The sequence below is a fragment of the Acinonyx jubatus genome, chromosome A3, assembly GCF_027475565.1.
Source record: "Acinonyx jubatus isolate Ajub_Pintada_27869175 chromosome A3, VMU_Ajub_asm_v1.0, whole genome shotgun sequence".
Classification (NCBI taxonomy): domain Eukaryota; kingdom Metazoa; phylum Chordata; class Mammalia; order Carnivora; family Felidae; genus Acinonyx; species Acinonyx jubatus.
Genome location: NC_069388.1, coordinates 30,905,854 through 30,933,792, shown reverse-complemented (window position 1 = coordinate 30,933,792; position 27,939 = coordinate 30,905,854). Strand labels below are relative to the sequence as shown.

Sequence of the window (27,939 nt, the reverse complement as noted above, 5' to 3'; positions counted from 1 at the left end):
CTACAATTAAATCTTGTAGTTTGAATGTGAAAACCAACAACCAGAGATTTTAATATAATTCACTGTAGAACCGAGTGGCACGTTTGGCCCTAAAGATAAGGACTTATCATGAGCCATTCCTCGAAATTACCTGAAACTCTGAAAAGGAAAGATTTTGTGTCTCCCCAGGCCATTGCTATCATAGTTTTAAACGTAATAATGCCTAAGGCTACCAATTATCTGAGCTAGTCTCTGGTCTAAGCACTTTACATATATTTACTAACTTGGAGGTGGGTACTATTATACCCTCATTCTGAGATCTGGAAACAGACACAGTCTGGGATCTTAACCACAACTCCTCAACACTTCTAATATAAACTAGGATATGCCTTACCTTTTCACTAAGATCATCCAGTTACCTTAGCCAGCCTGCAGACTTCTATAAACGCTGACAGATTTCCTGCTGAAACCACTGCATTTCTGGAATAATGTCTACTAAGTAACAACTATATCATTCTTTTGACACATTGCCAGATTCTATGTGCTAATAGTTTATTTACAATGGCTTATCTGTAATCATTAAAGAAATCAGCTTAACATTCTTTCTACCTCCCCATGCTTATTAGCTTTAGTATGAAGGGTTAGATAAAACTCTGAGATTATCATTGGTTGTTTTTTTTTTTTTTCCCTTCCAGGTGTGGATTCTTAGGCAATCCAAAGTTCTTCTATAGTTATTGATCTTTTCAGGTTTTCTTCTTCATGACTTTTGGTAGCTTCCATTTTGCCAAATCATGAAAGTTTCCTTTTGTTTTCAAACCTGTTGCTATACAATTGCATTATCTTTTATTCTTTAAATATCCATGTATAGGGGCACCTGGGTGGCTCAGTTGGTTGAGTGTCTAACTCTTGATTTTGGCTCAGGTCATGATCTCATGATTTGTGGGTTCAAGCCTGGCGTTGGGCTCTGTACTGACAGTGTGGAACCTGCTTGGGATTCTCTCTCTCTCCCTCTCTCTTTCTCTCTCTCTGCCCCTCCCCTACTCACGTGCACTCCGTCTCAAAATAAATAAACTTTAAAAAAAGAAAACTCTTAGAAATTAATTAATTAAAAATATCCATATGCTAACAAGTACATGTCTAATGTCTACAACATTAGTTTTTGGGGAACCTGAGTGGCTCCATCGGTTGAGCATCTGACTTCAGCTCAGGTCATGATCTCACAGCTCATGAATTTGAGCCCCGCATTGGGCTCTGTCCTGGCAGCTTGGAGCCTAGAGCCTGCTTCAGATTCTGTCTCCATCTCTCTCTGCCCTCCCCTGCTTGCACTTGCTCTCTCTCTCTCAAATGTAAATAAACATTAAAAAAAAATTTTTTTTTAAATAGAACATTAGTTCTCAAAATATAGATCCTGACCAACAGTATCAGCATCACCTGGGAGTGTATTAGAAATCAAATTCTTAGTACTGAACCTACTAAAGCAGAAACTCAGAAGTGAGGCCCAGTGATCTGTGCTGTACCCAGCCCGGCAGGGGATTTTGATGTAGCTCAAGGTGAGAACCCCTGGCTTAGACTGTAAGCAGGGGTTCTCAGCCTACCTGTACATGAGAAAACCCACAAAATAAAAGGGAAAACCTCCCTCACTGACATCACTCACCAGATCATTCCTTCAAACAGGTTGTGGATAACAAGGTGTGACTGGGTTACAACAATCAGTAATGTTACATGCGTCCAGCCAAACTGCAAAAGAAGATATAGATTACATTTTACCTGTATCTTTACCTTGAAAGGAACTTCAAATACTGGCAGTAACAAATAGAAAACTGCCAGCAACAATAACAAAAACATGTAGAAAAAATGTCTGCTTCTGTACCTGTCTTATTGGAAGTAAAAAGATACAGAACAGGCATTTGGGAGTAACTTGGTCCCCCAGCTACAGTCCCCACCAAAAGTAGAAACCACAGGGCCCACTTAGTGAGCAAGTCTTTCTACGCTCCAAAAGCCTGGGTATGTCTCATTTTCTCAATAAGTGTTTACTAGGTGCTTGGGGCACTCAGTGAGGGGATGTTTCCAAGTTGAGGGAGCGATGTAGCTGGTAGGATATTCGTGAGCATTGCCTGAAGCTTCACCCTGAGCCTTACTTGGAGGCCACCTTCAGGTCCTGGTGGAGAGGTTGCTTGGGGTGTATTAAGTAACAGTGATTGGGTCTAGGTAGAAGCAGAGCCACCTAACTTAAATGGGGACACTCCTTTGTGCTCTAGGTTCTAGATGCAAACACAACAGCCTGCATTCCAGACTGCTGATTTGTCACAGAAAGCATAAAAGGCCTGCCGAGTTTCTGCAGAACTTCCCTTAAGCCAAGAATTCTGACACACATATACATTTTCCTTACCATGTAGAACTGCAGTCGATAATGCTTCTTGACCAGACTCAGTACAAACATGCAGAATCCTAGTTTGAGGAGCAGGAAGAGAAGAAGGGGCAAAATGAATCACACTCTGCATTATCTTTGTCCTACTCATTTCCTTTAGACGCATGAAGTGGTCCTCTGGCCAATCCCCTGGCAGCGGTTAACCCGGGTACAACTCCAAAGCCTAGGGGGATAATCCTAGTCATTCCAATGACAGCAGGGATAATGGACTCCCTCAAGACAGTCAGAGGAAGGCAATATTTTTAAATCTTGCAGACTACACTCAATTTAGAACACTGTTCACCAGATAGGAATGTTTTGATCCTAGAGCAAGGGTCAACAAACAAAGGTCAAGCCAGCTGCCTGTTTTTACAAATCAAATTTTTTTGGAACACAGTCATGCCCATTTGTTTACATGTCGTCTGGGCTTCTCCTTTCATGCTCAAGGCCAGAACAGAGGAGGTGCAATGAAGACCCTTTGGCCTCCAAAGCCTAAAATATTATCTGGACCTTTAAGAAAAGGTTTGCTGAAGGGAGCCTGGGTGGCTCAGTCGGTTAAGCGTCTGATTTCGGCTCAGGTCATGATCTCACAGCTTGTGGGTTCGAGCCCCGCGTCGGGCTCGGTGCTGACAGCTTGGAGCCTGGAACCTGTTTCAGATTCTGTGTCTCCCTCTCTCTCTCTGCCCCTCCCCCACTCACACTTGCTCGCGCGCGCTCTCTCTCTCTCTCAAAAATAAATAAATATAAAACAATTTTTTTTTTAAAAAAGAGAAAAAATTTGCTGACTCCTCCTGTCCAAAGTTATAGGTCTGGCTAAGGGAGACCCACCTGGTGTGGAGTCAAGGCCACCCCTGCATCTCTCACACTGACCCAAATGGTGGCAAAACAGTCTGCAGCCGCCCTCCCCACCCCCTTCAGGAAGGAAAGAGACTTTTACCCACGAGAGTGCTGGGCCCCTCAAACACAGCCCTGCCCAGAAGAAAGCATGTGGCTATTCTAGACCCCTGGCTCTGTGAGGGGTCACTCTCAGGGTCTGAGGCATGCTCTCTGACTGTGCTCAATCCCAGCAGACCTCTTGGCAGTGGATTTTCTATTTTACAGCCAGGTGTCATTCACAGAGACAAGTATTGCTATAAGCTGATCAAAAATAGATCAGACGGAAATTTAGGTCAGAACAAATTTCTCATGTGCCTCAAACTGGCTTTGAGGGCAACTATGAAAAAACAGGAGCATGAACACTTAACACTCAGATAAGACTGAGGTTAGATGGACACAGTGTTTGACTGTTTGTCAACTTCTAATGTATCTGACTAAACCCTCACAGTACCCCTGCTGTTTTAGCTCCAGATTATGAAAGGGATTCAAAGATTAAGCTCCCAGCTCCTGTGAAGTCACAGAGTCTTTTTAAACCCAGGTCGGTAAAATTTCCACTACACTGCAATGTCCCCCATGCGGCCACGCCCCTAGCGATAGCCGCTTGTTTTTATACCCAACTTCCTGGACAGTTTTTGTTTTGATCACACCGCAGAATCTCTGCCAACAAGAGAGTCAGGACAGGACCGTGTTATGCTGTCCTCTGACGGAGGCTGGGACACAAGGTCAGATGGCACAGACTGAAGTCCCCACAACTACACAAGGCCCTGGGTCCCATTTCTTAGGCAAGAGCTGCTACAGGGCCCTCAGCTCTGCTGCCCTGAACAGAGTTAACACCATCGAAACTGCGTGAACCAAGTAATTCCCCAACCTCTCCTCCACGGACCTACAAACACAAGACAAACACAAGAACTGGTAAACCGCTGAATGCCTACCTATTAGATAGAGAGTAAAGGAAATGAACCGGTGGTATTTACTGAGAATCCGCAAAGGCTCCTCTCTCTGAACCAGAGTGAAGAAGTAATCCGTCACGGTTTCACCATAGAAGAAATAATTTACACACAGTAGAAAGTACCTGTAAAGGAAGACAGGTCACTGCTGTGAGGGGCACATGTGTCCGCTCCTTTACAGTGAGGCCGTGAAAAAGTTCCAGGGATCAGAGCGGCAGTCCACCTGCCCCTCGAGACCCTGGTGGCAGCTTGCAGAGGGACAAGCAGACCAGGGTTCCCTGTTTACTGGTGACCCTGTAGGTGAGAAGTTTATCTGGGAATTTGTGGCAGCTTTCACTCCCTCTCCATGTATCACAAATCGGGGGCTCAGTTTTTGCTCTTTTTGTCCAGTTTCCACACCTAATGTAAGAACACTCAAACCATAACATGACCTTCCAGAGTGTGCCTCAGCCTGCCTCCCCATCCTATTTCCACTCTTCCAGGAACCCTGTGCACCTATCACAATGGTTGACTCTGGCTTTGCCACCCGTCTGCTTTGTTCCTGTCTTTCCCAGCCTGGAATATCCTCTTTGCTTACCCATTTTTTTCACTTGTTGCTCAAATACCATTTTCTTCATAAAACCTTTATATAACCTAACATGTATCTGTCTCCCCCACATTTATTTCCATAGTATATAGTATTTCATCATTTCACTAAGCAATTAATTACGCTCTGTCTCAGAACCTTCCTCCGGCCCCTGGTTGGGCTCTGAGCCTGCTTGGGATTCTCTCTCCTTCTCTCTCTGCCCCTCCCCCACTCGTGTGCACATGTGTGTAAGCTCTATCTCAAAATAAATAAAGATTTAAAAAAATATATGCTAGTCTAAAAGTGGGGGTCACTGTGCAAAGTCTGACGGATCCAAATACCAAGGCCAACGTGTTCATGGATACAGCCAGTGCGGAAGTTTCCAGATCCCAGGTAACTATTATAAACACTCCTCATAGGCCAACCACATAAAATACCTGGGTCTCAAAGGTACTGTGTGAGCTGGTGGCCATCCCTCCCCGCCCACCCAACCACCATGCCTGTAAATACCCACTACAAAACACTTTTCATCCAAATCTGTGGGGCCCCTGTGGGGCTAGATGGCTTACCAGCTGAGGGTTCTAAACCAGGGCAGGTCATAGGAGTGGTAGACGTTGTAGCCAATAGTGATAATCTCATGGAAACACTTAATCTGAACACACATCACCTGCAAGACACAAAAGAATCCAAATACTTGCTGATTCCCCAGTTCTTACCATCTTTGGAAACAGAAACCCACACACAGGTCATGGGCCTTCAAGAAAAACTATCACATTTAAGAATGTCAGTCCTACAGGCCCTGTAGTGGCTGTAGGGCGCCTGGGTGGCGCCTGGGTGGCTCAGTCAGTTAAGCGTGCGACTTTGGTTCAGGTCAAGATCTCGCGGTCTGTGAGTTCGAGCCCTGCGTCAGGCTCTGTGCTGACAGCTCAGAGCCTGGAGCCTGCTTCGGATTCTGTGTCTCCCTCCCTCTCTGCCCGTCCCCCACTCATGCTCTGTCTCTCTGTCAAAAATAAATAAACATTAAAAAAAATTTTTTTTAAAAAGAATGTCAGTCCTACAGGGACTCCGCTCTCCTCCTCACTCTCACTCACACCGCAGGACTTGGCAATGTAGTCCTTTATGTCACACAGAGTAGATGCAATAGAAACAAACCCCTGAAGCTTCAATTAACTTTTTATTGTTGCACCTCCCTGGATTCAATCCCTTCCCTTTGACTTTGAATAGGAATACCTGAAAAGCCCCAACTGCTTTGCTCAGCAGTCAGCTGCTAGTCATCTGACCCTGTCCATGACAGTGGGAAGACTGCAAGAGCAGTGCTGTGGACTGGGATTTTTAAATGAAAGTCCTAAGCCCCAGAGTGAGGCCCTAGGAAAACCAGAAACAAACCCGAGAGTCACACAGAGTCACAGCTGGGGTCACCGTTTCATCAAATGGCTGAAATAATATCATCAAATTTTTAAGTGAAGGGAGATCTTTAACCACATACTACTGGCCTATCCCAGTGCCCCTCTGGTTGGCTCCTGACAAGGGAGAAGTCACAGATACTGGAAGGCAGATGTGGTCTGAGGAGCCAGGCCCGCCGCTGATTCCCAGAACCAACCACAAACCCCATACTCAAGATTAAATTAGACAAAATTAAAACAGCATGCAAATGGCACTTACAATGATCATTAAAACCATTGGTCCCAAGTAAATGATGATGAAGAAAAATGCAATCATGGCCAAAGTCAGGATGCCTCTCACCCACCAGTTCTTCCATCTAAGTTAGAGAAGAGAGAAAGGAGAAAACATGTTAGGAGCCCAGAAAGAAGCAAAGCACAAACCCAAGGGGGAGGGCTGGCAGGACAGGTCAATTCCTTCTAGGAACACCTCCTTCACCTTGACAGAGGTACTAGCCACAGGCTGGCAGAAGCAGGGCCAATAGAGCCATTACCTCACTCCCACCAGACTCAGCAGGTGCTCCACGGCCTACAGAAAAATACACCCAGCTTCTATCTTAACGAAGGAATCAGGCAAAAATCCTGAGGGAAATGTGGTGCCTACTTCTGTATCTACTCGGATGGCTTCTATCCGAAGAAAAAACTGCATATTTATCCTGCGGCACAATCCTATATCACTCTGCCCCTGCATCATTATGGTGATAACAATATTAACCAGTGATTAATAGCTATCACAAATATGCATCTGGCACACTTATAAGGATTTTGCATATATTAATTCATTTAACACTCAACACTACTAGCCTTTACAGTGGAAGAATTGGACAAATCACATAGTTGTGATGTGGTTAAACTGATACCTGAATCCTGGGAGTGTAGCTCTAGAACCCATGCCCTTGACCACAACAGAACCTTTCAAAGAGAGACGTGCATGGGACACACACATAGAAACACTTTTAGATAATGTCTTGGGGTCTTATAGTTTGTGTTTTTAGTCTACACACATAGCTGGTGTTGGAGGACCAGAGTCTCAAGGGACCAACACTTTAACCCTGGATTCACTCAAGTTGAGATTTCTTAATTCTTCCAGAAGAATCTCAGGAATGTCCACAATGGATGTGTGGGAGAGGGAAAACTAAACTTTGACCATGAAACTTGGGCTCCTCTGTGGAAAGCAGTCTGCCCATCAGTCACAAAGCCCTTCACATGCTACGTCAGCAATCTTGCCCACCACCACCCCTTTGTTTTTTGGGGTTTTTTCCATCTTATTTTATATTTTATTTTTTATTTTTTACAGTTTACATTCAAATTAGTTAGCATGTAGTGCAACAATTTCAGGAGTAGATTCCTTAGTGCCCCCTTACCCATTTAGCCCATCACCCCCCCACAACCCCTCCAGCAACCCTCAGTTTGTTCTCCATATTTATGAGTCTCTTCTGTTTTGTCCCCCTCCCTGTTTTTATATTATTTTTGTTTCCCTTCTCTTTTGTTCATCTGTTTTGTCTCTTAAAATCCTTATATGAGTTAAGTCATATGATTTTTGTCTTTCTCTGACTAATTTTACTTAGCCTAATACCCTCCAGTTCCATCCACGTAGTTGCAAATGGCAAGATTTCATTCTTTTTGATTGCCGAGTAACACTCCATTGTATATATATACCACATCTTCTTTATCCATTCATCCATCGAGGGACATCTGGGCTCTTTCCATACTTTGGCTATTGTCGATAGTGCTGGTATAAACATGGGGGTGCATGTGTCCCTTCAAAACAGCACAGCTGTACCCCTTGGATAAATGCCTAGCAGTGCAATTGCTGGGTCGTAGGATAGTTCTATTTTTAGCTTTCTGAGGACCCTCCATACTGTTTTCCAGAGTGGCTGCACCAGATTGCATTCCCACCACCACCACCCCTTTGTCCACACTTTCCTCCTCCTTGGGCACTGCACCTCCCAGCCCAGCCTGCAGCACCCTTCAAGGGCCAGATGTAGTTGCTGTTAAGCCCTAGATTACACTCAGTGGAGCCCTGAGCAGAAGCAGGGAGACTGTGGCCAATGCAAGTGAACAGGCCCACCCTGCACATTTTAACAGAAGCGGGCTCGAGCCACATGACTGCAGGCTGTCTGAGGGCTCTGGGTCTTCCACGGCACTTGGACCTGATGCGAGGCCCCCATGGGCATCTGCAACCTTAAGCCAGGTTACCTTGAAGACAAGTTGGAAAGGGCCCTGTTGAGGACCTCAGGGGTATCGTCTGCAGAGGTGGATAAAGGAACAGCTTCCGCTCGGCTCTCAGTGTCCGATGCAGTCTCTCCGTCTACCTTTACTTCTGACTCCGATTCCTACGTGGCAGAAAAACAGATGAAAGGTTAAAAAAAGAAAAAAAAATGCCTAGTAGCACGCCGAGAAGTACATGCATATCATAGGAGATCTGTGGGAAAAGACCCCCAACAGGGCTCGGGGACATAGCACAGTCAGGTGACAGAACAGATGGGACTCACAGCGATCCCAACACTGTTCCGGCATGTGCTGAGGTGGCCAGCTCTGCTGGAAGTAAGGCATGCACCTGCACCACGGGGGACGAGTGACAGCCACAACCTGCTCAATTTCCCTTGTCTTACTGGGGGCAGGGGAGGGAACAGTCCAGAACAGGGAGAAAGGGGTTCCTTTGCATCCACAGAAGGCAAAAGGGAGTCAGGCCTGAATTTCATCAGGACCTCATTCCTGACCCTGCCCTTAATGCCAGGGTCATTACCTATAAGGGCTCGGCTGCTGGCACCCAGGAAAACATATCCACCTCTGAAAACCCCTCTCCCCCAACACCTGAATCATGCAGGGAACAGTCCCTGCTCTGCCACAACATGCCGTGAACTCTCAGAGCCACCGGAGTGGCCCCAGAACCAGGCTCTCTCAGAGAAAGGCTGGATGCACAGGCTGTTGCTCCCCGCTGGACTCCCCAAAGTCCACAGTGTTACTTCCAGACTTCACAAGAGCACCCCATGAGGAGGCCAGCCCCAACGAGTGTAGAGGCCGCACAGTATTGCTCACCAGGACGGGCGTGTTGCTGTCCTTTCCCTGTCACTCGGTCCTGGGCATCAGCAGACCCTGCGATGTCACTCACAGAGTTGCCATCCAGGCTCCAGCCAAGTCAGGCAGTCACCCTGCTCGCCAGCCCCTGTGAGGGGACCAGAGCCATGCCAGCAATAGGCTTTCTATCCGAAGTACCAAGGAGCAGGCTGCTCTGAATCCTAGGGACCCTACTGCTACTCAGAGCATTTCTCTCTTACAGAAATTTAGAATCATTGCCGTGAGGAGAGGTGGAAGAGAAATCAAATCACTTCGAATTAGACAGAGTCTAACAACACTGCTCCGTATTTGAAGGGCCCTCAACAGTTGTAAGCATGTTTCCCATACCTGCGAACCTCAGAGTTCTGGAAGGAAGGGAAGGGAGACAGAAGATCCCTACTTACAAATAAAGAAACAGGAGCTCTGAGAAGTCCAATGGCTGGCCCCAAATCCCCTATTAATCCTGGTCTTCTGACTTCTAGGTGTTCATCCCACTAGACTTCCTTTTATTTAAGTATCTTGGAATCCATTTTTTTCCTGACACCCGACACTTTATGGGTGAGGAGCCTTGGTTTGGGGATGGGGGAAACTGGGATGGACAAGAATCACCCATCTCAGGGGATTTTCCTGGACAAAAAATTTTTAACTTAAAAAAAAAAAAGACAGCTGGCTTTGGTAAAGGATGTAGAGATGGTCTCCTCAGTAGGATGTGAGGGAAAGAGCCACAGCTTCTGATGATAGGGTCACTGTTCCTTACTCTGCCACAGCTGAGCCTGGTGGCGCTCAGTAAGTCACACTGGTGCCTCTGTACTTCAGCGTCCTCACCTTATAAAAGGGGGCCAGGAAAGGTCCTCCTTGTGAGGGTTCCCTAAAGAGATCCAGCCAAACTCCACCCAGGGCTATGTCCTATTCCACCATCTGAGGTTCCGAAACAGGGCAGTGCCTCCGGGATTACCCCTCTCCAGTTAGACTGAAGACCGAGGCATTCAGAAAAGCTTCCCGTTCTTTATGTTAACGTTAACACCCACGTCCCAGCAGCAACCATCAATGATAGGAAGTAACATCTAGATCTGACCCCCAAGCCCAGGAGCTTCAGCACGTGACCACCTGGGCTCTACCAAGGCCTCCCACAGATGCTCACCAGGAGCATCCGGAAGCCACGGGGACTGAGCTGGAGCCCAGCATGGGAAAGGGCATGTATCCAGGCGCAAGCGCACGTGCGAACACACGTGCCCCAGCACAAGGCTATTTTTAACTTATCCATCCTGTTGTCAAGGAGACTCACAAAGGCTGCTGGTCTCCCCAGGCGAGGAAGGGCAGGAAGGAGCCTAGGCAGAGCCTCTGCAGGGGAGGGTAGAGAGACTTGGGTGCCGAGTCTCTCTGGACCTTCCATGCCCTTTTATGAGCATCAGCCCAGCATTGTGTGCTGCAATATAGCCCTGACTCCCCTCCTTCCTTGCTAGAAGGGGTGAGGTGCAGAGAGATACCCTGAGATGGGAAGTAGAACACAAGATAGCTGTTAACTGTGTTAACAGGACAAGAAGGGCAAATCCTGTGCAAGGCGCAAGGGCACAACCCAGAAAGACACGGACAGAGAGGGAGCAAGAGAGCCGGCTCTGTGGGCTCCTGAACCCTAGTCCCCATCCCCCCCACTCCCTGAGGTATAGATGTCACAAGAGAGCAGGCCAAGGGAACAGAAGCTTAAGACAACTTGGAGGTTACAGTGTTCTGGCTCCTCCCCACCCCATGGGCAAAAGCCTTTTGCTTGAACCGCTAAGACCACCTCTTTGGCTGCTTATGCCTCTAAGTCAAAGAAGCCCAGTGCTGGTGGTGGCTCCCACAGTGGACAGGGAGGCCGAGGAGGCAGGAACCCGGAGCTCGAGTTCTTGCCCAGGAGAAAAGTGGCACATGTTGGACCAAGAGTCAGAGGTGCTGAGAGGTACACTGCCTTGCTCCTCCAGGGGATGGCAAGATAGGCAGATGGAGAGGAAGACTTTCTGCAGGAGGAGGCGGCAGCCAGTCAGGGTGAAGGGGCCCAGGACCTAGCTGCGATGCTCATTACACTCCTCAGATCTCTGGTCTTCCAGTGAAGAGAGGATCCCTTATCCTGAACAACTTGGAATGATCAAATGTCATACAGATGAAAGTCATGAAAACTATAAAGGGACTGAAGAGCAACACCACCCCCACCCCGCCCCACAGTATCCTGACCATGGCTTACAGGACAGGAGCACAAGAACCTTAAATACCTAACTCAGGCGACCTGGGTACCCTGCCCGAGGAGGGTAGAGTGGAAAGCACAAGAGCCATCAGGCCGTGCTGGGGCCTGTGTGTGACCAATTACGTGAGCTCAGCACCAGCCTGCTTCCTCTTTCGCACCCTCCACTCATCCAACAGGCGGCCCCTCAACTCAAAAATGATCCACTTCCCAAAGCTACCGTGTTAGGGGGTGGCCTGGCACACGGAGGCAGCAGTACATACTAGTGCTCTCTGAAGTGGGATGTGTGCGACACAATCCACTGAAGCGTGAGAAGAAATATTAGAACTTCCTTCTATCTCCTTTGTATTTTTCTTTCTTGTGCATGCTTTATGATGGACCCAGCAGCACACATATGTAACTCAGTAAGTCCGTGCAAGCTGGCACACGTGGCTAAAACCTCACACACTGTCAGACAAAAGTGTCTCAGCAGCCACAGGCTCGTTTCCCACCATGCTGAGCAGTGCCTGGATCATAGCAGGCACCCAAAGATTTGTTGACCCAATGAGCTAATGAAGTCTACTTGACCCACCACAGGCCAAGGCATCCGGACTGCACCGAGAGTGTGAAAGAACCCCCCTGCCTCCCAATGGCCCTCACAGCAGGACCAGACTTGCCCAGTCCCATTCTGGCCTTCTCCCTGCAAGGAGGGCAGCAGGGGGAGACTGCTTTGTTGCTTCAGACTGTCCCAGCCCAACTCCCAGGCGGCCTCTCCTTCCTTTTCAACCCAAGGGCCCAGAACAAAGGCTAAGTGGAGGATAGCCTATCTCTCCAATTTGATCTCAATCAACAGCCATCCTCCACAGTCCCTTAGCCAGTCCCCAAGGGGCCTGTGATGCTGATGTAAACAGGAAGCAAAAAAATGTTTCAAAAGGAAAGAAAAAAGCTCCCTCCTAGGCCCTTCTGATTCACTTAGACCCTGAAGGGAAAGAAGAAAGTCTGTCTAATGACGGACAGAGGTAATGTCCTGGGTACCAAGGGCTCAGCTAAGACCTGTTGACATTTTTGGAGAAATAGACGCTCAAAAGGCTTCCCCTACCAGCCTTCCAGCACCCACAACTGCTCAAAAGCAACCCCAGCCCTGACCTAAGGCTCAAAACAGCACAGCACAGAACCTTCTTTCAACAAAGGACAAGGCAGTGAGGGAGGGCCTGTGGGGAGCTGCGGAGTGGGAGGTGAAGCTCCTTGGGGCAGAGGCCTGGTGTTTCCTGGCCTGGGGAGGGACCAGCACTCAAAAAACTCATTCTCATTGTTATTCTCTAAGTAGACAACCCTACCTCTTCCCACTCCCTCCTAATTCCCAGTATTTCCTGAAGGCCTGCCTTGGGCTTAGAAAAGCTTACTAGGCAGTGTCCTTTTGAGGCTCCTTTTTGGTGGTCAGTGTCAGGGCCCACCCTCTGACGTTCCTATTCCTCAAGACTCCACAGTGACACCCACAAGTGGTGATGGTCAGAGCTTGACCAAAAAAAAAAAAAAAAAAAGTGTGGCTGTGGCCAAGCTAAACAGGAGCCCTTGGCATTGTATCGACCAGGCTCCAGGCAGAGGGTAGTCACCCCACCTCATACCCCATTTCTTTACCAGATGCCAACTCGGTTTTGTACCTTGCTAAAGAAAATATATTAATATTCTGTTCATGTTTGCCCATGAGAAGCAAAAAACTAAGGAAAGAAAATAAGTGGTACCATCCACTAGGCCCTTTCTCCTCTCTTTCATTTTCAGAGAAATTTCATTAAAAGGTAGTGCTCAGTGCACTGGCTGGTTATGCTTCCAACAACCCTGCCCTTTCCACTGGCAATGCATTCAGATTCATAAGTTTCATTTACTAGGTGACTCCAAACTCACACAAACTATGTTTTGCACTACTTTAGATGCAAATCACAAATCTTGCCCTAGAAGAAAGTCATCAGGCTGAGCCTAACTTTTCTGCTAAATATTGGGCTTGCCATCGTTTTCAACCCTGTGGCAGCTGCCAGGGCAATCCACTCCCCCACTTACAGACCCATCCCCGGGAAAGAAACTATCAGAGACAGGTTTATCCTTAATATCAGAGACCTAAGTGTCCCTCTCACTGAGAAAGCCAAGTAGCTCTGTGTGTGTGTGTGTGTGTGTGTGTGTGTGTGTGTGTGTGTGGTGTTAGGAAGAGCAAATATTTCTAGCTTTTTCTAATGTTAATCCTATTTGACAAGTTCAATTGTTTGAACAAAAGATCAAGAAAGAGAAGTCCTACTCTGCAAGTTCACAATCATCCCCAATATGGCTATCCCCTGTCCTCCAAAAGCCTATCAATAATATGATCTACAGAAAATGCACTCAGCTACTCCAGATGGACTGCTTCACCTAAACTACCTCTACAGGTGACCGCACCCCAGACCAAAGACCTCAGAGAAAGGACATGGAACAACGTGTACATGGAAGACTCAGCTTTTTAAAACCTGACTCTGGCTATGAAACCATTTCACCTCCAGACAACACTTCTTACAAGGAGCTCCAGGGACCTTTGCAGAGAACACATCCCTTGAAGGACACTCGTTCCCAGGACAGCTGCACACATGCCCAAGTATGCACCATCCCTTTTGCTACAGCCTCCTCTGAGACCTCACACCACTGACCTCTCTCCCTCCCTCTTGAGTCCTCTCCTCCCCCTCATCACAGGCCCTTACTTACAACCAGGTGAGTAGGCTCAACAATAAAAAGCTTTTGACAGCTCATCCACCCAATGCACTCTCTTTCCTAGTTCACAAACGAACCTTTGGCAAGAGCTGCGGACACCCCATCCCCCTCTCTGACCGCATGATTCTTCAACCATGGCAAGCCACCTGCCCTGCCTGCCCAGCCACTCTGCTGAAGCGCTCTCCCCTCACCAATGACCTAATCACTAAACCCTGCACTCTCTGTCCTCTGCCCAGTCCCTCCCTTCCATCAGCCAATGCAAGAGACACACCCCTTCTTTGCTTCCAAGCAGCACATCCTTCCTGTTTCCCAGCTGCCTCTCTAGCCAGGCCTCCTTTAGGCAGTCTTCTCCTTGGCAGCTTCCTCTTCCTGGCTCTTAATTTGGGGGTTCTGCCAGGTTTCTTCTGAGGCTCTCGTTCTTGTACTACCCACTCTCCATGAGTAGCCTCGTTCACTCTGATGCCTCCAACTGCCTCTCCTTGGGCTTCACATTCATTCATCCAAATGTACTAGATGTCTCCCCTTGGATGTCCCCACCACACCTAAAATCCTCCACGTGTCCAAAGCCAAACTACTTCCTTTCTCCTGAATTCTCAAGTGAGAAATGCGACCTTCATCCTTCGTGGCTCCCTCCTCAGCCCCTAGAACTATCTATCACCCAGTCTGTTAATGCCAGCTCCAAAAAGGCTTTCTGCTGCATCTACTTCCTGTCGCCTCTGGCACTCCCTTAATTCAAGCCAGTACCATCTCTGCTGAGTACCTGCAGCAGCTCAACTGGCCACCTCACCCTCAGTCTTTAGTCCACTCCTACCTCCCCTCTACTCTTTACGCTGCACCAAGAAAATCTGATCATGTCGCTCCCTATTGTGAACTCCCTCTGGAGCACCGGTGTAAATGGAGCAATTTCCACTTCCGGTAATCTAAAGGATAGACTGAACTATGGAACAGATCTACACTTTTTTGAGATGGTTGTACCAGCCACTTTGAGATCCAAGTCTTATCCACCCTTCCAGCCTCATTCTTGCGGCCATTCTGAAGAACAGTCAGCTGTACTTTGTCACCTTTAGGTCTTTTGTCTTTTGTTCATTCTGCTCCTACCCAGAGCAGTCTGCAAATCACTTCTGTGGACACCTATTTCTCTTCTTTTTGGTCAATTATAACTTAGCCTTTGAATCTCGGCTAAGAGATCCCTTTCTCTCCAAACCTTCCCTAACTGCCTATGTGCCCCCAGTGGCCCCCTGTCGTTTCTCAAGAGCACAACATACAGCGTGGTCTCCTGTTGACTTCCTCAACACAGTACCCCAATATCTGGCATGGGGCCCACAACAGAGAAGACAGTAAGCAGGTCTTACCACATCTGCATAAGGTGTCAGAGAGGATCTGGGGTTTACTGAATTGGCAAATAGCTGGGTGACTCAGCAACTCATTTCCTGTGCTCTTAACAAGCACCACATGAAGTATCACTGGGTTGTAGCCCCGCTGTCCATCTTCTCTTCTTTCCTAAGACATTGTAACAGAGGCCCTGATTTTTAGCTGGGCTTAGACCAGGACTACATTTTCCAATTCTGGCCAATGAGTCATTAGCAGTTGTGTGCACTTCTATTCTTCCATCATGCTGGCTAGAATGCAGACAGGCTAGGGGCGCCTGCGTGGCTCAGTCAGTCAAACATCCCACTTCAGCTCAGGTCATGATCTTGCACTGGTGGGTTCGAGCTCCTCATCAGGCTCTGTGCTGACAGCTCAGTGCCTGGAGCCTGCTTCAGATTCTGTGTCTCCCTCAAGTTTTTTTAATTAAATTAAATTAAAAAAAAAAAAAAAAAGGTCACCGCTGAACTGCAAGTGACTTTGAGATATCCAGTACCTCAGCAGAGAAAAGCAACACGGCCTCAATTTCTAACACATGAAGTAAATAGCCTCTATGCTGCCAAATTGGATGGACTTTCCAGTATTCATCTTGCTGTACCTCTTGGCAATTTTAAATATTAGATCTAGTTGACCATTTCCTCCTTGAAACATTTCTCTCTTGGCTTCCACGATCATTACCTTCTGGGTTCTCATTCCATCTGACTGGCTGCTCTTTCTCAGTCTCTGCTATTTTCCCTCCACATGACCTCTACATGTTGGACCAATTCTGGTCCAATTCTAGACCCATTACATTCTCTCCCTAAATATTACCATCCAACCCCTTAGCTTTAATTACTAATTCCATGCCAAAGATTCTGACATTTATATTGCCAACCTCAACCCCTCCCCCACTGCCAGACCCAACTATTGTTTCCAAATACTTCATGGCATTTCCACCAAAAAGTTCTCATAAGCATCTCAAACTACCTGAACAGAACTACAGATGTTGTCCTCAAAACTGTTGATCCTGAGGCCCCACCTTGCTGACAAGTTGATGACACCACAATCTGTATCCTGCATAAGCCAGAAACTTGGGAGTCATGCTTAATTTCTCTCTCCTCAGCCTCCCCCAGTACTGGACACAGCAGTTGGCTCCCTCTGAAAATCCATTCCACTCCTCCTCGATGGCACACAGTAGCCTGTACAAGCTAATTATTTTAATTGCACCCCCCTTTTCACAGTGACAGGTTCCTGAAGAGGCATTTTTACCCCCAGCCTAAGCCATGGCTATTTTATTAGAGTGGGCACTTGGCTTCAGATGGTACAGTCGAATTATAGCTCCAGAATCTGGTGAGAAGACCATGGAGAGCCACTTGAGCTTTCTTTCCCTCCCTAGCCTGAGGAAAAAGGAAATCAGGTGCTACCAGCACTGGCCTGCATCTCCGTGAGAGCCTTGGGATGACCATACACCTGAAAGGCACAGAGAAGCGAGGACAGAGAATGATTTAAGCTAATGAATTTCATGATTATTTGCAACTGAAAGGCAATGAACCCAAATCCTGCTGACTCCACAGCCAAAACAGATCTCAAAGCTATCCTTCATATCTCAGCAGTCACTCAGAGCCAGGGATCTTTCTAAGATGCCTATCAGTTTGCGAAAACTAATGAAAGGAAACCTTGTTCACAAAGAAGTCAGGAGGCCAGCAGGAGAAGCTCTCATGCCCTACCACTCCTAGTCAAGGGCAGACCCAATAAGAAGAGACTACTTTGCAAGTCAGCAAGTCAAATCACTACTACTTTACTACCTCAGCAGGAGGAAGAAAGGTTCTCTTCCTCCCCGGCAACAGCCCAGCCAATGAGAAAAAGTCCCAACTCAGTCAATGAAAAGCCACCATATTTTGAATTCCCAGTTTACTCCAATGGCCTTTTTGTTTGTAACAGCCTTCCCACCTTCCCTCCATCTCCTCTATAAGAGACCATTCCTCTGGTTTGTTCTGTGGACTTGTCTGTGGTTTTGCCAGTAGCTTGCTTATGTCTGACTGCATGTCTCTGTTATTCCCAAGTAAACCCATTTCTACTGGTAAAATGACTTTTATTTTTAATGTTAACATTACTTGGTGGTAAGAAGTGGGATCCAGAAAAGATCCCCCAAAACTCCAAGGCTGGTGGGGAGAAGATGCCGGTACCCACAGAGCCAAAGGGGCTCACTGCTCTCTTGCTGACTCTGGAGTGTGAAGGTAAGTTTTCTCCTAGATTTCAAGCTCCACTTTGTGTCCAAGCTCTCCAGGCTTTACTTGAGATCAGTTTTAAGGCCTGTTTCTTATGAGAATACTCTTAGCCTTCAGTCTGACTCCTTTTCAGAGTCAGACTTCTTGCTGGAACTGTGCTGGCCTCTGGTCTGATTCCTTCTGGAACAAAGCTGTTCTTGTTGAAACTGTGCTTTTAGGAATTTTTTTCTGTGCTCTAGAGAAAAACCTCTAAGAAATGGGATTCCAGTCATCAGAATGCTTTGAGGGTGACCCCTTTCTGGGACCCCAGTGAGTTTCATATTTAAAAACTATGGTCCCTGCATATGCACATTTATAACCAAAGGGACTGACTTAATGAGAAGTAATTTAGGGCACCAATGGCCACTATGAGGAACTTCCAATCTCCCCAAACTTGTTTTTCGTGAATTAAATTAGAAAACTGTGGCTCCCTGGCACAAAAACAGACACTCAGATCAATGGAACAGAATAGAGAACCCAGACATGGACCCACAAACATATGGCCAACTAATCTTTGACAAAGCAGGAAAGAATATCCAATGGAATAAAGACAGTCTCTTCAGCAAGTGGTGCTGGGAAAACCGGACAGCAACATGCAGAAAAATGAACCTGGACCACTTTCTTATACACAAAAATAAACCCCAAATGGATGAAAGACCTAAAAGTAAGACAGGAAGCTATCAAAATCCTCGAGGAGAAAGCAGGCAAAAACCTCTTTGACCTTGGCCACAGCAACTTCTTACTCAACACGTCTCTGGAGACAAGGGAAACAAAAGCAAAAGTGAACTCATCAAGATAAAAAGCTTCTGCACAGCAAAGGAAACAATCAGCAAAACTAAAAGGCCACCGACAGAATGGGAAAAGATCTTTGCAAACGACCTATCAGATAAAGGGTTAGTATCCAAAATATATAAAGAACTTATCAGACTCAACATGCAAAAAACAAATAATCCAGTGAAGAAATGGGCAAAAGACATGAATAGACACTTCTCTGAGGAAGACATCCAGATGGCCAACCGAAACATGAAAAAATGCTCAACATCACTCATCATCAGGGAAATACAAATCAAAACAACAATGAGATACCAACTCACACCTGTCAAAATGCTAACATTAACAACTCAGGCAACAACAGATGTTGGCAAGGATGTGAAGAAAGAGGATCTCTTTTGCACTGCTGGTGGGAATGCAAACTGATACAACCACTCTGGAAAACAGTATGGAGGTTCCTCAAAAAATTGAAAATATAACTACCCTACGACCCAGCCATTGCACCACTAGTTATTTATCCAAGAGATACAAGTGTGCTGTTTCAAAGGGGCACATGAACCCCCATGTTTATAGCAGCACTATCAACGATAACCAAAGTATGGAAAGAGCCCAAATGTCCATCGATGGATGAATGGATAAAGAAGATGTGGTGTGGGTGTGTGTGTGTGTGTGTACACATACATACATACACACACACACACACACACATACATATACACACAATGGAGTATTACTCGGCAATCAAAAAGAATGAAATCTTGCCATTTGCAACTACGTGGATGGAACTAGAGGGTATTATGCTAAGCGAAATTAGTCAGAGAAAGACAAATATCATATGACTTCACTCCTATGAGGACTTTAAGATACAAAACAGATGAACATAAGGGAAGGGAAGCAAAAGTAATATAAAAACAGGGAGGGGGACAAAACAGAAGAGACTCTTAAATATGGAGAACAGAGGGTTACTAGAGGGGTTGTGGGACGGGGGGTGGGCTAAATGGGTAAGGGGCATTAAGGAATCTACTCCTGAAATCACTGTTGCACTATATGCTAACTTGGATGTAAATTAAAAAAATAAAATAAAATTTAAAAATCTTTAAAAAAAAAGATATTTAGATATTAAAAAAAGAAGAAAACTGTGGCTCCTGAGAGACAGGACTCAATGGGATGCTTATTTGATTTTATTATTTTTTTTTATTTTTAAGTAGGCTTCATACCCAGCACAGAGCCTAACATGGCGCTTGAACTCATGACTCTGAGGTCAAGACTGGAGCTGAGATCAAGAGTGGGATGCTTAACCGACTGAGCTACCCAGGCACCCTGGGATGCCTATTTAAATTGGCATCCCCCAAACATTTTCAAGATTCTTGAGATCCCCAAACATTTTCAAGATTCTAAGTTTGCCTTTCTGCAAAAACACTATTTCTAAATTAACTGAGGCAACCAAATCATCTCAAGAAGTCAAAATGATTTCTGAGGCTTCTTTTTCTAACTAAATGGACCAACTTAAAAGTAATTTAGAACTTCAATGGCCATCATAGAGAACTTTCAATCTCCCTAAACTTACTTTCTCAAAACTGAATTGGATAGCCATGGCTCTAAAATTGTCAAAACTGAATAGGCTTTTGGGATTTTGAAGCTTCCAAACATTACCAGGAATCCCAAATTGCTGCTCTGCAAAATACAATTTCTAGACTAGTGGAAGAAAGCAAAGGGGGTGGAGGGGAAGGGCTTCTGTGGCTTCCTTTTTCCCTTCCTGTCTTTTGTGTCTCAGGATGTGTCTTGTGTTCAGTCCCTACCTTCTCTATATCACCCCCCTCCCATACTAACCCTTTCACTGAACTTCCCTTTTCCTCTGAACTTCTCCCCACTCTCTCCTTTTCTGAACCTAATAAAACCTGCTTCTTTAAAGTTAGGTCTTCTTGCTTTGGATTCTGTGTTTTCCCCTCGCTGCCCTTCCCATGCTCATACTGTCTTTGTCTCTCTCTCAAAAATAAATAAACATTAAAAAAATTAAAATTTAAAAAACAGGGCACCTGGGTGGCTCAGTTGGTTGAGTGCCTAACTTTGGCTCAGGTCATGATCTTACCCTTGGTGAGTTCAAGCCCTACATGGGGCTCTGTGCTAACAGCTCAGAGCCTGGAGCCTCCTTCGAATTCTGTGTCTTCCCCTCTCTCTGCCCCTCTCTCACTCACACTCTGTCTCTCAAAAATAAACAAACATTAAAAAAGATTAAAATTTAAAGTTAAGTCTTCTGAAGATCTGAATAAACCCCAGATTTCTTATGCTGCCTGGACCAAGGCCAAACTGCAAGCCAGAGTTAGAGTTTCCTAAAGTGACTCAGGACCCACGTTTGCTAGAGAATTTAACATAGTTACTCCAACTTACCACCCTGCTTTCTCAGATTTGTATCAGTCAGGCCATGTGCTTGTTGGTGAGAACCAGGCCTAATGTGAGATGAAACTAACCCCATGAGAACATCCTAAAGGATTTAGAGAAATAAACCCCTAACTTTTGGCAAGATGCTAGAACAGTCACTGGAAATCTTCACTGGGCAATTACAGTAGCTTTTTCCAAGCCTGCTGATTGAGGAACAAAACTCAGGCTTGCACACAAAAGCCTGATGAACCTATTCATGACCATTATAATCAGCTTGTCTATAAAGAAGATTCTGGTCTTCCTTTAGAGGCTGAATCCACCTGGGTAGTTTAACTCTGTTTACTGAGATCTTTTAAAGGACCAGCATGAAATGGGAAATTGTGTCCACTCCAGAATTAGCTAGCTTGGCAAACCAGCTCTCTCACACGCTAGAGGAGTCACCTCAAAGAATAACCACTAGAGGCGCCTGGGTGGCTCAGTTGGTTAAGCGCCCGACTTCAGCTCAGGTCACGATCTCGAGGTCCATGAGTTCGAGCCCCACGTCAGGCTCTGGGCTGATGGCTCAGAGCCTGGAGCCTGCTTCCAATTCTGTGTCTCCCTCTCTCTCTGCCCCTCCCCCATTCGTGCTCTGTCTTTCTCTGTCTCAAAAATAAATAAACGTTAAAAAATTTTAAAAAAAATAACCACTAATTTTCTCAATTTTCTTTTTTTTTAATGTTTTTTTTTTTAATGTTTTTATTTATTTTTGAGACAGAGAGAGACAGAGCATGAGCAGGGGAGGGGCAGAGAGAGAGAGGGAGACAGAAAATCTGAAGCAGGCTCCAGGCTCTGAGCTGTCAGCACAGAGCCCGATGCTGGACTCAAACTCATGAAGTGTGAGATCATGACCTGAGCTGAAGTTGGATGTTTAACCGACTGAGCCACCCAGGCGCCCCGTCTCAATTTTCTACTCTGGCAAATGAAGGGCCCTAACAGACCAAAACCCCCTGGCTTTCTGCTATCACTGCAAAGGGCCAAGATACTGGAAAAAAGATCGTTACAAACATAAGCATTTCAGAAGCCTTCAGCCCGCTAGCCAGCTTTTCCAATGTCTTCTTAATTCCCAGTGACGGGGCTCTGAGGACCTACAGGGGCTCCTCCCAGTCCTCCCTCTTCCCCCCCCCCCCCCCCCGCCAGTTCTCCCTCTTAATCAGCTTGGAAAAACCACTCTCCAGACTAAGAATGAATCTCTTTGTCTTAGTGACCCCAGAGTTGCATTCTCAGGGCTCAACAACACTGCTATAAAGTAGGTCCTGTCTCACAGCATGAAAACAGTTCAAATAGTGGGGGTCTCTCATAAACCTCAACAGGTCCCTGTCTCTGCACCTGTTCCCGTTTAGGCCCTTTGAGATTCCCATCCTTTTTTCCTTAATTTCTCTACCCCATTCATTTACTAGGCCAAGATTTCTTAGGAAAGTATCATGCCAGAATTTCTCCCAAAAGAAAAATAATTCTAGAATCAAAATCACCACAAGGCACCTATGTGGCTCAGTAGGTTAAGGAACTGACTCTTGATTTCAACTCATGATCTCATGGTTTGTGGGACTGAGCCCCACACTGGGGTCTGCACTGATAGTGTGGAGCCTGCTTGGGTCTCTCTCTCTCTCTCTCTCTCTCTCTCTCTCTCCCTCCCTCCCTTGCCCCCCCCCCCCGCCTCTCACCCTCTCACCCTCTCTCTCTTTAAAAATAAATAAACTTAAAAACAAATTGCCAACCAGGTGAATTAGATGACCCTTCAACATCTTTTATTTGCTCCATCTCTAATGTCACTATAAAGGAGTCTGGGGACGCTGAGCACTTATCCCTATTGGATCAGTAGGGATAGATTCCTTTATGGGCAGATTCCTCATCTGATACTGGCAGAATTCACAGTGCACCTCCCATCAATATTCAAACAGATCCCTCAACACCTCTCCCCAAAAGTATATTAAAAAAAGAAACCCTTTAAGGCATCAAGCCCATAATACGGCACCATGGACTCAGGGCCTTATTATCCCCTGCGCTAGTCCCTGTGATACCCCAATTTTATCTGTGAGAAGACCCAGTAGCCAAGAATGGAGGTTAGTCCAGGACCTCAGAGCAATAAATAACAACATTATCCCTCGGTGCCCTGTTGTTCCTAACCCCCACACATTGATATCTGTTTACACTGAAAGCAAATTCTTTACTATAACTGTTCTATACAGTGCATTTTTAGTCTCCAGTTGATAAGGACAGCCAGTATCTTCTTGTTTTCATTTGGGAAGAACAGTACTATACCTGGACAGTAATGCTCCAGGGTTATACAGATAATCCTTGTTAACTTTTTACAAACCTTAAAAACTGATTTGAAAGATATAAAGTTTTCTGCAAGCTCTGGTTGGTTACAATATATACATGACTTGCTTCTCTGCTCCCTTTCTCAAACCTCTTCACAGGAGACAGCATTCACCTGTTCAAACTTTTGGCCTTAGGGGCACCTGGCTGGCTCAGTCGGTGGAGCATGTGGCTCTTGATCTCAGGGTTGTGTTCAAGCCCCACACTAGGTGTAGCAATTACTTTAAAATAATAATATCTTTTTAAAAATACCAAAAAAAAAAAAAACCCAAAACACTTTGGCCTTAAAGAGACATAAAGTCTCTCTCTCTTTTTTTTTTTCCGGTTTGCTCAAACTCGGGTTCCATTCCAAAACTACATTCTGCATTCAGATGAAACTCATGACTGCTTAACACTGACAGATTACCTTTTGATTTCCGTGAAATTTACAGGAAACTCCTCTAGCCAATGCAAGTTTTTCATGGCTTGCTGATCGTTCTTATTTATAGGGTGAAAATGGTAAATCCTGTGCTGGGAATGCTAGTGCGACTCCTTCTGAAGCCACTGAAGCAGCACCTTCACCTTTAGCTACTTTAGCCCAAAGGGAAGAGTTATAAACCCTTACTTGAGCTTATACCTTAGCCCAAGGTAAAAGAGTAAATGTTTATATTGATAGTTGCTATGCCTTTGGGGTAACTCGTGACTTTGGAATGTTACGGAAATAACCAGGTGTCCCTACCTGCAATGGGGACAAAATCAAGTATGGTTCCTATGTCCAAAATTTATCAGATGCCATACTTCTGCTGGTTGCTCTGGCTACTGTTAAGATTACTGTGCATTCCAGATTCACTCCCTGAAGGCCAAATTAAACACCTTGCTGGTATTTCCACCAAAAACACTGTTCTCAAGGAAACTAATGGCCTAACCTCTGTCATGTTCCAAAAGGATGTTCTCCCAAACGATAATTTGGGAAAAGTGACCAGAGATACCCAACAATTGGCCCCAGAGAGGGAAAAACAATATTGGAAATCTAATAATTGTTGGCTCAATACAAAGAGAACCCTGGTTTGGACAAAATAATCATCCATCCCTACCAGCAATTCTCAAATTCCTACTACTTACCACTGTATGTGCCTTAAACCATTCGTCTACTGACAAAATGATCTCATTCAAGAGCCAGTATGTTTTGATAATATTGATAAATGTTTGGGTCATGGTTTGTATGTTTTTTACTGGACACACAAACTAATCGCAGTGATTTCCTGTACTTCTTCTGGAGCCCCCAGGAAGAAGGCATGACTTTGTCCATGGGACTTCCATCTGCTGGGAAATCTTGCAATCATGTGAAGCCTCAAAACAAAAGTAATGTGAAAGACAGCAACCAAGGTTTGGTGACATCTGAGACCCCAGATTAAATTAGACCTGAAGCTAGAATTCCCTTGGTCTTTAAGTTTACATGAGCCAATGGATTCCTTTTTCCATTTTAATCAAATTTGAGCAGCTTCCTGCATTTATAACTAAAACCACCTTAGTTTTCTTCCTCTCCAATCACACCTTTTCTGTTCTTCCTCCCCACACTTCCTAAATGCGGGTTGTATTTCTACACCATATCCTTAATGATCACTCCACTGCCATCAGCCTCTCTTCTATGGACTCACCCTCCATAACACTAGTTGTGTCCCCTCCCCCAAGCTACAGCACTACACTTCAGCCTTCATGTCTGACCAGCACCCCAAACTCAATAGGTCCAAACGTATCACCTCCTTTCCAACCCACACAAGCTCTTCTGTCTTCCTTCAATACCCTAATCAACCTGAGATGTACTCCATGGGAAGCACATCCTCATCACTGTCTCCAACCCCCTGTTGAAAACTACAGACCCCAAACGGTGTCACTTACACCAAGTTCCCATACCAGAGCTTAATACCTAATCTAATTGCAGTTTCAACCTCCCCCAGAAATGTAGTCTTAACTGTGCAGTCAGGAAGTTCTGGTCAATGGCAGTAAGTATGCCACATGGCCCTCTTCATCCCCCAAATGAAGAAAAGTAATCTGCATGAGAAGACCTTCAGCTTCTCCCCACTTGCCTGGAACAATCCTTTTCTTTAGCTAGTAACTTTCTCCCCCGCAGAAGAGGGAGAGGGTATAGAATGGAAGGGGATCCAAAAAAAACCTTCCATTCTATACAACTCCTCAGAGCTCCCCTCTATTTGCTAGATGGGATGCTGCCTGATTCATGAATCATTTAAGAAAAGCCAATTCAGTCTTTAAAATTCACTTAGTTGAACTGTTGTTGTGTAACACCCCCCACCCACGCTTCACCTCATCAGTTCTCAAACCGTGTGACCTTCTCACTTACAGGGTCTTCCCTTATTCCCATTCCCACTGCTAGTACCCTTGCTGAAGTCTGCACGTCCACCTCTCTCTACTATGCTGGTCTCTCAATTGCTTTCTCCACCAATTCCTCCTTTCTCTAATTTATTCTGCACACACTCCCAGATTAATCTTCATGAAGCACAGTTCTGATCACACCCCGCCTCCACTCATCTTTGCCTAGTGAATTAAAGACCAACTGCCTCCCTTTCCGGGGCCTCCACACTCTGCATACACCACATGCTCCCACCAAACACAACTAACTACACTTTGGCCCTGATTACATCCCACTCTTCCTTCTCTCCCTTGCTCCTTGCCTTTTCTCCTCCCTGCTTATCCCTTAAATCCCATCTTAGAAGCCACCGAGACTCCAGGAAGGTCTTCCCTGATTCTCATCTGTAGTAGGAATAAAAAAATGCTCCCTCCCTCAATATAAATTGACTTCCTAGGAACCTGTGGATATTACCTTACATTGCAGAAGAGTAAATATTCCCTCATATGGCAAACGGCGTGACTGAATTAAGGATCTTGAAAGGAGGTGTATTCTGGCCCCTAAATGCAGTCACTTGTACCCTTATAAGAGGGGGGCAGAGAAAAATCTGAGAGAGGAGGGGCAATGTGGCCAAAAGCCAAGGAATGCCAATAGTCACCAGAAGCAGGGCAGAAGAGGCAAGGCACAGGATCCCCCCTAGATCTGAAAGGGGTACAGGCCGGCCAACACTTTCATTTCAGCCTGCTGGCCTCCAGAAGTGAGAGAATAAACTTCTGTTGTTTCAGATCACCCAGTTCGTGGTAATTTGTTAGAAGAGCCCCAGGAAATAAACAGCCCATCCTTCCCACCAGCTTTATCTCCTACAAATAAAGTTCCCACAGGATGTTACTTACACCTCTCTCACACCATTTGTTGCCCAAGTGTATTTATGTCAAGAGGGAACTTTCCATAATCTGATTTGATTTCGAACTCCTCAAAAATCGGGACTGCACTATTCATCTTTATCTTGAGTGCTTCTTGCCTTGAATTTGGTAAAAGCTACATAAGTGTTTTTTTAAAAACTCACTGAATTTTAATCAAATTCATCAACCTTTATCTACAAAGCCTAGAATCATGGCAGGCCAGCATTTCTCTGGGGAAGACCACCCTAGAGCTACAGCGCTACAAATCCAACTGGTGACTAAAAGGGTTGCATTTTCATCCTTCCCAAAGGTTAAAATGACTGGAAGGCCCCAGGGGCGCCCATAAAACCCAGGGTGGCAATGAGCTATATTTCCAGACAGTCATAATGTTGCCAGGAATAATGAATAAGTGGGCAGAGTAAAACCTTTTAGAGCCCTGAATGGTTCAGACCTGCCCTACAAAAGGTAGGTCTGTGCACATTTCCCTTGAACAATGGGAAATGCTCCAGGAAGAGTAAGAACGCATTTGTCCTTTGAGCTGATCGAACTAATTAGTGGAAGGGCTCTTCCAACACTAACACTTCAAAATGCTACCCTCATATTAAAAAAACACCCACTTTGTTCTTCATAACACTACTACCACCTGAAATTATTACACATTTGTCTGCCTCCGCTGGAGCACAAACTCCATGTAGAAGGGACTTTGGGGGGCGCCTGGGGGGCTCAATCGGTTAAGCCTCCGACTTCAGCTCAGGTCACGATCTCATGGTTCATGGGTTCGAGCCTCTCATAGGGCTCTCTGCTCTCAGCACAGAGCCTGCTTCAAATCCTGTCTCCCTCTCTCTCTGCCCTTCCCCCATTCACTCTCCCCCCCAAAAAACGAAAGTTAAAATAAACATTAAAAAAAAAAAAAAAAAGAAGGGACGTTGGTTATTCACTGCTACATCCCCATGGCCTACAACACTGTCTGATATATCTGAGGTCCCCAGTAGTACAGGTTTCTTCAGAAAGGGAGGAAGAGTGGGAAGATGACAAGTTAAGGAACAATTAAAGAGTTCTCCGTTTCTGACTCTGTAGGTTAAAACAGCAAGCATAACTTCTCACATAACCAGTCGCTCTGCACGAAATGGTCCCGTCTCACTGTGTTCCCCCAGATTTGCACATTCCCTAAGTAGAAGGAATGGGAAATTTTTAAGAATGTCCTAAGGATGAGGCATCAAACATCCAAGAGAATAAAGGTGGTAGGAAAATGAGAAAATAATCTCCAGCAGCTACTGACTGCTTTCCTGTCCAGCAATCTTGCAAAAGGGAAATACCTGCTTCCTGCAGCTCGGGCTTCTAGAAGCTAAGCCCCTGTCCAACTGGTTGTTGCCCCAG

The 27,939-nt window shown here is 45.7% G+C and overlaps 1 protein-coding gene across 2 annotated transcripts in view; it reads right to left on the bottom strand.

Moving 5' to 3' along the window:
* The window catches only part of CDS2 (CDP-diacylglycerol synthase 2), a 56,005-nt gene that overhangs the window by 8,139 nt on the left and 19,927 nt on the right, over nt 1-27,939 (bottom strand). Inside the window, exons 1-7 of one of the 2 annotated variants that reach the window (XM_053200217.1) lie at nt 14,195-14,254; nt 8,413-8,549; nt 6,437-6,533; nt 5,344-5,441; nt 4,195-4,334; nt 2,369-2,427; nt 1,634-1,716 (exon numbers count right to left, since the gene is read on the bottom strand). In XM_053200217.1, coding sequence (XP_053056192.1) covers nt 1,634-1,716; nt 2,369-2,427; nt 4,195-4,334; nt 5,344-5,441; nt 6,437-6,533; nt 8,413-8,549; nt 14,195-14,239 — 659 coding nt within the window. In that variant the 5' untranslated portion in view covers nt 14,240-14,254. Of the gene's footprint in view, nt 1-1,633; nt 1,717-2,368; nt 2,428-4,194; nt 4,335-5,343; nt 5,442-6,436; nt 6,534-8,412; nt 8,550-14,194; nt 14,255-27,939 lie in introns of those variants that run through there. The other variant, XM_027069619.2, reaches the window with a different exon arrangement.